The sequence below is a fragment of the Carica papaya genome, chromosome 5 (genome assembly GCF_054855325.1).
Source record: "Carica papaya isolate Zhongbai chromosome 5, ASM5485532v1, whole genome shotgun sequence".
Taxonomy (NCBI): domain Eukaryota; kingdom Viridiplantae; phylum Streptophyta; class Magnoliopsida; order Brassicales; family Caricaceae; genus Carica; species Carica papaya.
In genome coordinates this window covers 9,702,687-9,716,559 of record NC_142313.1, presented here as the reverse complement: position 1 = coordinate 9,716,559, position 13,873 = coordinate 9,702,687, and the positions used below count along the sequence as shown (strand labels likewise).

The 13,873-nt window shown below is 30.9% G+C and overlaps 1 protein-coding gene across 1 annotated transcript; it reads right to left on the bottom strand.

Annotated features, from left to right (window-relative positions):
* Positions 1-5,949: 5,949 nt before the first annotated feature.
* LOC110808393 (cytochrome P450 71B37-like) lies at positions 5,950-7,855 on the bottom strand. Its single transcript, XM_022033885.2, has 2 exons — positions 6,833-7,855; positions 5,950-6,696 (listed from the first exon to the last, which is right to left on the bottom strand). Exons 1-2 carry the CDS (start codon positions 7,727-7,729, stop codon positions 6,088-6,090), a joined length of 1,506 nt encoding a protein of 501 aa, XP_021889577.2. The 5' UTR covers positions 7,730-7,855; the 3' UTR covers positions 5,950-6,087.
* Between the last annotated feature and the right edge of the window lie 6,018 nt (positions 7,856-13,873).

Here is a 13,873-nt window from a genome sequence, read left to right as displayed (position 1 = left end):
CCATGATGAGTGAAACTAAGTCCCATGGAAGGGTCAGATGTTTTTGGAGAGGGACTGGATGGCTCTGTAACGATACCGGATGATACGGTTGGTCTTTGAATTGTATTGTGATAGTGTTAGATGATACGACGGAGGAGCAATGTTGCACTGAGGCGGCTAGATCCTCTCGTTGTAGGGGTGACTCATATTGTGAAAGTAGTGGAGGGTCAAATAGTTCTTTCATCTCTATCTATAGCAGCATTTCATAAGGAATGATTGAGTGATAATTCATTTTTTGGTGTTTCCTAGGGTTTTTATATAAGGAATAGTTCCGAGAAACGCAACTCTAATACCAACTGTGACAACCCGGAACTTAAAAGAAAATAGAAATAGAATCATAAATTAAATGAGGAAGTGAAATGATAAAGTTAGGATTTTCATTCCTTACATAATAATATAGAATACCCAATAGGGCTATGAGAATGACCATTCTAAAAGAATAAAAGAAAAATCAAAGAAACAAATGAAAAGTAAACAATTAGGCATCATATTCGCAACCCTTTGTGGATTAGGATTTGGATCTTGGTCCTCTTAATCTGAAATAGTTAATGAAAGAGTGAGCTACACTAGTTCAGTAAGAATGTCACACTACTCACCGATACAGAAATGAAGGTTAGTAAAAATCATAAAAATCACTAATTGAGCTCTTAATTTAAGTAAAATAATTTATCATCAATAAAATTATTTATTTCATACTTACTGTAGCAAGATTTTCAAAACCGAACTATAGAGGTAATAACACGAACAACATCATAATCTCATATTCAATTAATCAGAACAACAATTTTCTCTTTTTATCTGCCTACTGGTATCCATGGGGTCCATAGAGATGTTCTCACTATGCGTGAACCCTTATTCAACATTGTCAACTAATCGGCCGTCCCCATACCCATCCGGTATGAGTGCAAAAAATATCATCCTTCAATACCCCGTTCGGTATCAGAGTGAAACGAGCTGTCCTCATACCTCATCCAGTATGAGCACCAAAATACCAATTCTCGATACCCCGTCCGGTGTGAGGCAACGTTCACGGTAGAGTTCTCTGTGTACCCGGTTTATCCACCATCTCTCAGGATATCCAGTAAGATTACCATTCATTCATTCACTAAATCAAACAATTCTTTGTTTACATTCAATTTTCAGTTTCATAATTTAACTATAAATCACGCAAAACAAGCAATACATGCATCAAGGAAGCATAACTGAACCATCTTACTAACTCCAGTGTATTATTATGCATTTAAAACTATAAAATCAATCAATAAGTTAAAATAAGATAAACAGTGATAAATAACCGGTTCTCACTCTATTAGTAACCTGTAATTAATTATTAAAAAATTTTAAATTACGCAAAATATTGTATTATTTATAATTAAATTTCAATTCTATAACAAGGAATAAAGTGAGAGATTCTTACTCGAATCAGTTTTTGAAATACTAAACTTTTAGCTGTGCCTACTGGTGGTTCCCGAGTTTCCTAAATTTTTCTTTGGGGATTAAAACACACTTCAAGTAAGTAGAAATACCCTAAAAAATTCAAAATTGGTGTTAAAAACTTTTTCCGATCAGTTTAAGAATTCCAGCATGGTGGCACCGTTGCGCTTCGGCGATGACACTACCTTCTGTGGTGATGGTTTGCCTCAGATTGGCTATTTTTTGTCAGTTTTTGCTGGTTTTATACTTATCCATGTAAGAAAATACGTTAAGGGGCATCGGTTGGCTGAAAAAGTTGAAAAACAGAAACTTACCGAAGACAGAGTTTTTCGGTGCGGTAACTTCGCCGGCTCACTTTTGCGGTTGAGTGTTTTTCTTTGGTCAACCCGTAGGAAACAAAATGGTGAATACAATGGTGAAAAAATCGTACCAAACAAGAATCGGGAAAGGGCTCATCGGAGGCGATTTTTGATTTTTCCCGCAGCAGCGCTGTTGGGCTTTACCCGTGATTTTTGGCTCATCCGCTGATCTTTTTGCTCCAATTTGGTCATGAGAGTGTTCAAAATCAAATTTCAAGCGAATGAGAAATTTTTTACCTTTTTTGGCAGTCAGAGGTGTCTCCGACGCGGCAGTAGGCAAGGGTTAGCTCCCTTCTCCAGCAACTGGTTCTTCTTCTCCGGCGGGGGGCTGGCGGGTAGGGTTGTAGTTCGATGTGAAGTGAGATATTTATACTCGTCTTCTTTTAATCTCAACAATTCATCGTGTTTGATCTCGACCATCCAATCGTATTTAAAGAGGAAATGAATCTGGACCGTTCATCAAAATTTGATATAAACCATAGCATCGCATTTAAAGAGGGAATGAATCTGAGTTGTTCATCACATTTAGTCGCAACCGTTCGATCGTGCCTGAGGAGGGAACGGATCCAGACCGTCCACGCGCGCAGGAACAAATTCGGACCGTCCGATCGCGGGCACACGGATTGCCAGCGTGACCTCCCGCGTGGTACCGAGTCAGCATGATGCGGCGCACTCCAGTTCATCGAGGCTACTAACTGGGCAGTCTTACGTGGCACAGTTCTTATAAATTGAGTTTTAATCATCAGTTTTCGATTTTTTTTCCAAAAATACTCTCGAACCCAAATTTTCACCATTTTTTCTCAAAATTATTTTTAATTTCATGATCCACCTATTTTTTCTAATTTTTACATTAAATAAAAATTTATAAATTTAAAAATTATATTTTTACATTTTAATTTTAATTTTTAAAATTAATCCCGGACTAAATTTCGGACTCGGCTATTACGGAGGATGCACTATATTGTCTTGATGGTAGAAGTACTTGCTTGAGTGGAGCGATACAAAGGGAGGTGGGAATTATGATGAGAAAAGTAAAGGTGGAGAGACTTTGTGAATGTGTAGGTTGTGCAGGTAAAGGGCTAGAGTAGTTGAGTTATAAAGAAGATACAGTGGACAGGTTATGTGTAATAAAGATAGATAAGGGAGAAACGGAGAGTGATGATAAGGAGGAAATGTGAGAGGATGAGGTGGGAGTATCCTATGGAGTTTCAGTAGGGAAATGTATTGAAAATATATTTAATAAGCTATAGGGTTGAGTTGAGCCTGAGTGTTTTGGAATTACATGGAAGAGCTCTTGTACTGTAAAACTGCTCCTTTCGCCTGTGCATGTCTAGGTTTTGTTTGTTCCATGGGTCAAATGGCTTAAGAAATTTATCTTGGGGAGAAAGGACAATACTAGCTTTGAGAATCGGACAGGACATGAAAGTGTCAAAAATGGACAATATGTATATCAAAATTCATAGATACGTTCAAATTAGAAGTGAACACAAAGCTCCTCACCCGTGGCAGCAAAGGAGAGGTAAAATTAAGCTCTATTTTTACCTGAATATAATCAAACCATCAACCAATTTCCCCCATCAGCTCAATATCCTTGATAGTTCTAACAGTTGCCCTATTAACCCTTGACTCTGACCTACATTAGACCAGTGGTAAAATTAAGGAATCAAAAATTTTTGGGTCCCCGTAAAAAATATAATCAATGGTATAAATTAAGTTAATCACTAAATTAATTCACATGGTCTAATAATAATATCAAACAAATTAAATATAATCAAATAAAATAATGGAAAGCAAAGAAACAACTACAAAAGAAAGAGACAGAGAATTTTGATAATCAAAACTTAATATTCATCAATAAATAAATCAATTTTGGTAAATGAAAAGTTCTTATGAAGCACCCCGGGACAACTTGGGTCATTACTTTTAGCATTGTTTCTTTTCCTGCCTAAAGAAAGTTGACAATTTTTGAAGTTTGTACTACCTTTAACCATTTGATCTACTAATCCACTGGCAGTGTGTTAATGACGTGTTAAATTGCTGGCAAGCTCAAATATTTTGAATGTAAATCCACCATATCAACTCAAATGAATGTTAACTAAACTGTACTTTTATATTAATTTTTCGAGAAACACTGCCATACATTTTTACAATTCAAATATACCTTTTTTTTTTTTTTTTTTTTTTTCAGAATAAACTTCATACATACTGATATATATGGTATATTTAGCATAATATAATTAGAATATTTTATATATTTTTTCTTTATTCCAAAAAATAAAATATTAAATTGATTCACACAATATTAGACAAAGATATATATGTTGAATATTAATATAAAAATTATAATTTATTTTATTTATTAGTTTAAATTCAAATAAAATTTATCTTTAATTAGATTTATAACATCTTTATTTTTTAAATATCATATTATGTTATTAGTGAGAATTTATCTTTTCAAAGATTTAGTTAATATTTATTTTTTAAATTATGGTAAATTATTTTTAAGAAATTTGAATTCGATGTAAATCTATTTAAAAACATTTTAAATTGTTAATTTTAGAACGACTGAAATCAATAAAAATTTATGTTTTTTTTTATCTAGAAAATCTCAATAAGTGATGTCAGAGTCTTTCTTGATTATGGATATGTGAGAAAAAAAATAGAGAGAAAATAAGGGAGTTTTATACATCAAATATGGTCTCAAATATTTTTTTTTTTACTTTATCTCCCATTTTTATAGGAAAAAATTGTTAATTATGGACTGTGAAAATATAAACATATCTACAATAATTTAATTTATAGAATGTTGCATATACAAAAAAAGTTGCTGGTTGAAGAATGAGCAAGTAAATTTTGCTCAAGAAAAATAATCTCTTTTTTGAAATTGGAGAGAAATGCTCTAAAAGATTTTAATGAGAAATGAATTAAATAATTAAAAATTGATGAGAAGTGTATTAATAATAGGAAGTTAGTAAAAAGTGCATCAATAATTAAAGAAAAATATTTCAAAATATAAAAATTAAACAAGACATATTGGAGAGATATGCACCAACAAGATAAATTTAGTAATTATAATTTTTATATTAAAGAAGAGTGTTGAAGATTAATATAGAAATTATAATTTATTTTATTTATTAATTTGAATCCAAATAAGATTTTTTTTAATTAGATTTAGAATATATTTATTTTTTAAATATCATGTTATTAATAATAATTTATCTTTCAGGAGATTTAGTTAATGGTTATTTTTTAGATTATAGTAAATTATTTTTAAAAAATTTGAATTCGAATAAGTTTATTTAAAAATACTTTAAGTTATTAATTTAAAAATGAGTGAAATTAATAAAAATTTATGTTTTTTTCGTCTAGAAAATCCTAACAATATATTTTGAAATATTCTCACAATTATATCATTTTATAAATGACATAATAAGAAAGAAAAATCCTGAAATCATTATGGAGATATTCAAGAACAAATGACTATTTAATAAAGTACAAAGGAAAACTAAAAGTTTGTAACATTTATAATAGTATCTAAAAGTTTTAGGCTAAACAAATCCTTTTTTTTTTTTTAGGTTAAAAAAAATTAAAGTACAAAGGAAAACTAAAAGTTTGTAACATCTATAATAGTATCTAAAAGAAATATTGTCATGTAAAATGACATTTGAATGGCAATAGAACCATATCTTTTAGTGCGGAAAGGAGAAAACCAAAATGAAACTTCAATACAAGGAATTAAATAAATGAAAAAGCTCACAAATTAATTATAGACTGCAGAACCTTTGAAAACAGATGTGTTTTGAAAAGATCAGACACAGGCATCAGAAACAATTGCAATCTTGAAATTATTCTGGGGACTATTCAAGAACATGGAAACAAGTGACCATATAACAGTGATATATTAGTTCATGAATCTACAATGTAGTTAGAAATTAATAAGTAAAAATATACATATAATCTTTTAGACATAAATATATATGTCAGCACTAGGCTAAACAAATTATTTTTTTAATCGCTAAAAATATTAAAGTTAAAAGAAAAACTAAAATTTTTAACATATATAACAGTACTGTAAAAGTAATATTTTCATGTAAATGACACAATTATGACATCTGAATTCCAATAAAACCAAATTATCATTTACTGCGGAAACGAGAAAACCAAAATGATTCGGTCCTAGGAATTAAGCAAATGAAAAAGCTCTTAAATTAATTCTACAGGGCAGACCATTGAGAACAGATGTGTTTTGAGAAGATCAGACATGGGCAACAGGAACAAGCACAAGATGGGTCTTCTTTTGAAGAGTGATACCAGGAGCTTCGTCCATGTTGATATCTTCCTTGCTCAACCTTTCTGGTAACATCCAGTCAAAACGATATAAAAGATTTGCAAGTGTAAGCTGCAACAATGTGTTTGCCATGTTGCTACCCGGACAAATTCTGCGTCCTCCACCGAACGGCAACAACTCAAAGTGCTGTCCTTTGAAATCAATCGGGCTTCCCGCAAATCTCTCCGGCAAGAACTCTTCTGGCTCCTTCCAAATCTTGGGATCTCGTCCGATGGCCCATACGTTGACATGGATTCTGGTCTTTGGGTATATCTTGTAACCGTTGACCTCAAACTGGGACATGACCTCTCTTGGAGCCAGAAGTGGAGCTGGAGGGTGAAGTCTCCAGGTCTCTTTCACCACCATGGTCAGGTATTCAAGTTTTTCAACATCATCTTCGTTGACTTTTCCTTTGTTTCCTATAACATCTCTAATCTCAGCTTGTACTTTCTTCAGAACTCTTGGGTTCCTCATCAGCTCTGATAACGCCCATACCATGGTGATTTGCGAAGTACCAATTGCACCCACATATACATCCTGACACGTGTATATTAAATGTTAATGCAAGCAGCAGGACAGAGTGTACATATTGATGTATTTTCACACTATAAATAGAGATTGCTAATAACGTGTTTAAATTAAGGAGTTGGAATCAGAAAAAGGGTATATCCACCATGAGGATTGCTTTGATATGAGTTCTGGTGAGAGTAGCAGACCCCTGTTCCTTGTGCTGCTTCTCTATCTTTAAGAGCACATCAATAAGATCCTCGTTCCCTTCTTCTACGTTATGTCCTTCATACTTATCAATTGTCTCTTGCAGAAAAGCATCCAGTGCTTGTACACTCTTCTGGAGCCTACCTTTTAGACCTGTGAGCCTATCAACAATCCATCCAACATAAGGAAAAAAATCAGAAGCAGCGAAGGATCCAATAATCGTCATTGTTTCGTTGATCTCCCTTTGAAACCCCCCCTTCTCGCATTTATTCTTCTCAAAATTGCCTCCGAATGCAACCCTCCTGATCACATCCGACGTCAGGAAAAACAGCTTCTCGGTTAAATCCACAGGTGAGTTGGAAGCAGAAGATTCAGAGATTGATCGAACGAGTAAAGCAACCTCTTCCTCTCTGATGTACCTAAATGACTGGACTCTACTGTTGCTGAAAAGCTCATGAACGCTAATCCTGCGGACCTCCTTCCAGTATTCGCCAAAAGGAGTAAAACCTATGTCGAGATAATTGTAAGAAAAAATGCCTGTGGCTAGCAATTTGGGTCGGCTGCAAGTCTCGATGTCGTGAACTTTGAGAATCTGTCTTGCAGTTTCGGCTGAGGAGACGACGACTAAAGATACACTTCCAAGCTTCAATCGGATTACAGGGCCGTATTTCTTTGACATCTGCCAGAGAGATTGATGAACAAGTGCGTCAAGTTGGTGCATATTACCAATGAGGGGCAGACCTGGAGGACCTGGAGGATGCTGCTTCTTTGACTCGATCACTTTCTTCATCATTACCAGCAGAACGGAGAGCAGCAACAAGAGGGGAAGCCATGCTGGGATTATGAACAGAAACATTTAAACTATGCCTTGCGCTGAGTTTGTTTTCTGACCGACGGGCACTTATGATCAAGAAAATGAGGAGAGGATTATCTTCCTCGCTCAAGGGACAAGAACCAACTTGTGTGTGTGTGTGTGTATCTAAATATATCTCGTTCTCAGTTTTGTCGTTTGTTTTCCTTTTTCATGTACTGGCTCCAGCCCCTCAATAATTGGTCTATACCATTTTTAATTAATTATTTTTTTCAGAGGGAGAAGATAAGATCGTCATTTTTTAAAGTTGGTAATCAAATTATTAAGACAAGATATTTATAAAATAAGCTGCCATTTATTTTTTCTAGGACGTAAAAAGAAAAAAAAAAAAGCTGTAGAAACTGGAACCATGTAAGTCATAAACGGACAAGCATCAACTAAGCTTTAGCTGGAAATTGGGGTAGATTTAAGCATGCGTAGGGCTTTTTTTAACACGTGATAAGATAGATTTAAAGATGTTTTTTTTATGAATTTAGAAGCTCTGGTGACATGTATTGATTTAATTTCAAATAAAATTTTAGAGAAAAATAATTTTTTATTAAATTAAATTAACAGTTTATAAATAAGTTCAACAAATTTATTTGTTATATTTATTTTAAACATGTCCTCACTTGTTAGAATATAGCCAAAACTTAAAGCATCTCATGACATTTGCAATAAAAAAGCTTATCACCATTTTGTTCATGTTGCTTTCCTTTGGTTTTTATTTTATTTTATTTTAATGAAATTAATTAAATATCTGTACTATTGTTAGTGTTGATAGAATCTCAAATTTGATATTTGATTTATATCTTATTATAGTTTAATGGTGAAATTATATATACATATGTATATATAGAGTGAGAAGTAAAATATATTTTGTTCATGTTGCTTTCCTTTGTTTTTTTATTTATTTTATTTTAATAAAATTAATTAAATATATGTACTATTGTTAATGTTGATAGAATCTCAAATTTGATATTTGATTTATATCTTATTATATTTTAATGGTGAAATTATATATACATATGTATATATAGAGTGAGAAGTAAAATATATTTTGTTCATGTTGCTTTCCTTTGTTTTTTTATTTATTTTATTTTAATAAAATTAATTAAATATCTGTACTATTGTTAGTGTTGATAGAATCTCAAATTTGATATTTGATTTATATCTTATTATATTTTAATGGTGAAATTATATATACATATGTATATATAGAGTGAGAAGTAAAATATATTTTGTTCATGTTGCTTTCCTTTGTTTTTTTATTTATTTTATTTTAATGAAATTAATTAAATATATGTACTATTGTTAGTGTTGATAGAATCTCAAATTTGATATTTGATTTATATCTTATTATATTTTAATGGTGAAATTATATATACATATGTATATATAGAGTGAGAAGTAAAATATATTTTGTTTATGTTGCTTTCCTTTGTTTTTTTATTTATTTTATTTTAATGAAATTAATTAAATATCTGTACTATTGTTAGTGTTGATAGAATCTCAAATTTGATATTTGATTTATATCTTATTATATTTTAATGGTGAAATTATATATACATATGTATATATAGAGTGAGAAGTAAAATATATTTTGTTCATGTTGCTTTCCTCTGTTTTCTATATTTTAATGAAATTAATTAAATATCTGTACTATTGTTAGTGTTGATAGAATCTCAAATTTGATATTTGATTTTTATCTTATTATATTTTAATGGTGAAACTATATATACATATATATATAGACTGAGAAGTAAAATATATTTTGTTCATGTTGCTTTCCTTTGTTTTTTTATATTTTAATGAAATTAATTAAATATCTGAATTGTCATTAGTGTTGATAGAATCTCAAATTTGATATTTGACTTATATCTCATTACATTTTAATGGTAAAATTATATATACATATATATATTAATTGAGAAATAAAATATATTCATACAAAAAAATTTACCCTAACAAAGGAGGAACCAGTTGATCAAAAGCTCTAGTATAGATAAGTAAACCATGGGTTAGAAGATTATGGCTTGGGTCATAGCAAAACTAATGTAAATCTAAATGAGAAATTATTAGGTCGAGTTATTGCACACAAAATATTGGTTAATTTGAGAGCTTGAGTCCATCGATTGGAAAAGTCTATCGTGTATATTTTTATGTACATATATGATTGTTGTAAATATAGAAGGTTTCGACAAAAGCAAAGATACACATAGAGCATCATGGTGTTGAAGAACCAAACCAAAAAGGGCTATATGTAGTTCTACAACATTTGGACAAGTGATCATAGTTCTTTTTTCCTGTATTCTCATACATTTTTGAAGAGTGTGTGACACTTGATGAGTCTTTAAGATGTTGAGTTGATAGAGATAGGTGGCTCTAGCTAGTTGAATGCATTTATGATGGTTGATTTGTGGATTGGCATGCATAATCTGATTTCTCTAATAATAGAGATGGTCAATCAAGATTGATACATAATAAAATATTTGTTATGTTTATTATGCATACTCATGAGATTTATATATTTGAGTAATAAGTTGATAGAGATCAAGACACAACATAATAGAGGACATGTATAAGGATATGAACATAGTGTGAGACAGCTCAAAATGCACATTAGGAATTAGTTTCCAGGTAGGACTCATCCACGTGGATTAATTATTCTTTTCTTACTATGATTAAGAATTAGTTTCTACATAGAACTCATTCACATGAATTAATTATTTCTTTCCTATTATGATTGAGAATTGATTTCCATGTAAGATTCATTATTCTTTTTATCTATTATAGTTAGGTTTTAACATTATATTATATTTTAACCTTAGGATTAAGTTAGATTTAAGAATTAAGATTATTTCCAACTCCTTCAGGATTAATATAGCATTCTCTACATAAAATTCTCTTATATGTATTTTTCTTTTTTATCCTATTGAAATAAAACAATTTCAACCAAAGACTATCTTTTGTAGTTTGTAAGATTCTTCAATCTTCTTGTTGAATAAAAAATTAATGTTAACTTACCAAGATTTTTTTGTGATGTTTTAATTCATTTCTTTTTTATTTTATCACAATCACCTTACTTCCAATTATAAGTTAATAGTGAGTTAAGTAGGGAGATTTATATAGCTTTAAGTTTTAATACTAATTGTGTATATGTGGGTTCTTCTTATTCTTGTCTAATGATTTTCTAATCAAAACTTTTTAACATTAGTCTATATCCATTTGGGTTATTTCTCATTCTATTTAAATCTTAAACTCTCATTTCACTTCTCATTTAATCCTTAATGTGTATACTCATTGTTCCATTTTTTTTATTAGTTTTCATGGGTTTATGTGCTTTCTCATATGTATTCCTTTATAATTTTTCATTTAATATTTCTCTTGTTTATTCTTAATACAAAGTCCCTATTCTTATTTCCATTAATATCATCGAGTAATTTATATAACAATTAGAACAAGTCTTTTTATTCATTATTAGCTTATTTGCTTTATTTGTTCAAATATCTTATTTGACCCTTAATGTGTGATCATATGATCAATTATTATTAGTATTTTCAAAATTAGTTAAATGTTATCTATCTACTCAATTTTCTTTGAACTTCTCTTTGCATCTATTTCTCCCTATGTCTTTTTAAATTTTTATTGAAAGATTTATTCTTACTAAATTTTCATTTTTTAAAGCAACATTTTTCGATTATTAAGATCTCGCTCCAAGCACAATTGTCATTAATATTTGTTTAATTACTTCTATTACTAGGGGTTATTCATGCATATTTAATTATTTTATTTTATTACATTATTATTATTTTTTAAAACTCTCTCTTAAATAGCTTTCAAAACATTCTTGCCTGTAAATAAATTTTCTATTTTTTAATATACTAATCCTCTTTATTCGAACTCGTATCTCAATTTTACCCACAATCCTTTTTTTTTTAATCATTTTTTTCTTTATATAATATTCCATAAATTGGTTCCATATTCACAAACTTACATTAAAATCATAGTTTTTGATTAAATACTCTCATTTACCCTTTTCTTTCTAAGTTTTCTTTTTAGTATTAATTTATATGCATATACATATATATATATGTATATATTTAGCTACTCAATGTATACACGTATTTACTCTTATTTTATTTTATTTATTATTTTTGTTATAATTATTTATTTTCCAGTGTTACATTCATCTATCCAGACCTTCAATAATTTCAAATCATCATGCACCAATTATCAAAGCAAGCAATTTAAAGCAAAATAATCTTAAATGGAAATTAAATTTTAAACTAAAATTGCCATGCAAAAGCCTAATGAATATCTTAAGAAACATAGAAAATTGGTAAATAATTTGCTCCAAAACATGATAGAATCTTTGCATGGAAATATTCTCAAATTCTTACCTTAATCTTAGCCGAAGATCATCACTGTTGGTGTTTAAAATCCCTCAAATCTTTTTGAGATGCCATACATGCAGGTACTAACAGGCATAGAAGATGAGAGGAGATGGTGAAAGGGAAGGGCAAAAATTTACCTTGCATGCACTGATCTTGGTCATGGCTTGTATTTATGACCCGAAAAAGGGCTTCAAGTATAACCTTCTTCTTCTCTCCCTCTCAGTTTCCTCTGTCCACCTTCTCCCTTTCGGCCTTATGTGCCCAATCTTCCTCTCTCTCGGCCCCTTCAATCTCGTATCATCGTCATTCTCTCATATGTCATGTTTCCCTAAGTTGCCCGCACTCTCTCGCTCTCCTAGTCATTGTCTCCTCATCTTTTCTCCCGCTTGAACTCCTTCTGTCTGAAAAAAAGTGAGTTAGAGTTTATTTAAATACTTTATATGGGACTTGTCCGATCTTACTCTTGAAATCTGGATAGTCTGTTTTCCATGACTAATCTTGATCTTTCATTTACGTGGGACGAAATCTCATACGTTCACCTCTGTTTACATTCTCATTAACATTACTGTAATAGCTAAAACTCTCTACTCCCTTGTTTCTTTCTCAAGTCCAAAAATTTCCCCTCTTTTTAAAATCTTTATGACCTAATCCCTATTTTATTTCTAGATTTTCCTTTTTTAAAAAAAACATTTCACAATTAGTTTTTTCAGTTATTTTCTTTCTTTGCTTTAATTATAATTTTCTCCAAATATAAATTATAAGAACTTTTCAAAATAATTATCTTAAATCTTTATGAGAGTTGCAATTTAAATCAAATTTCTAGAAAATCAACGTTCTTTCTATTTTCGATTTCTTCTGAATTAATTCTTCCAGTGCCTCCTTTGGTGATAAAGACATAAGGACATGATTCAGACCATCCTTTCGTAATGAATATTGATTAGTGAGGCCACTATGTTGTACCTGTCTGTCAAACTGCGTATCAGATGACTGGTATGCATAGGTACAATATACAATATACCTCGTCGTTATATTCTCCGATTGAGAATGATACTATGACTTACTTGGTAACTTAGGCTTCACCACACTCATTTAACCACCGTAAATCGGTACGGAGCTAAATACTTGATGCATGTCAACCCTTCTCTTTCCACGAATAAAGTACTTGCTACATTAGCACAGCTACCACTGTAAATGATCATTCCACATACTTTACCCTTGATAAGATATTGTGTGTGGAAAATGTTCTCCCTTTACTCATTGTCTGCATTCTTAACTTGCATGTTGAGAGCACATCGGACAACAAGGAGGTTACTCCCAAGTGGAGCATCTTCAATGGATTGAGACATAGTGTAGTACCTACAAGAAAGATTAGTAAAAAGAATACATTCTCTCCCTCACCTTCCCTCGTTTTTACCTAATAATCTCTCAATTGACAGCTTCATGTGTTGAGTTGAGCGTTCAAAATCAGAATCACTTGAATCGGGTCTGCATGTTAGCCCTTACACACAACAAGGAACTCTAAAAGGATCTGATTTCTATGAAAGCTCAGAAACAAGCACATATAAAAAGAAATAGTGTGCCTCTTGTGTGTTAAACAACTAGTAACAATTAATCGCTTACTTTTTAGCAGAATAAGCATACTGTAATACCCGGTCTCAAAAAATAACCTGTGATAAATTTTTTGTTCTTTAATTATTAATTTAAAATAATTGATTAATTTATTTTATTTTTATTTAAGTAAAATTTTGAGAAA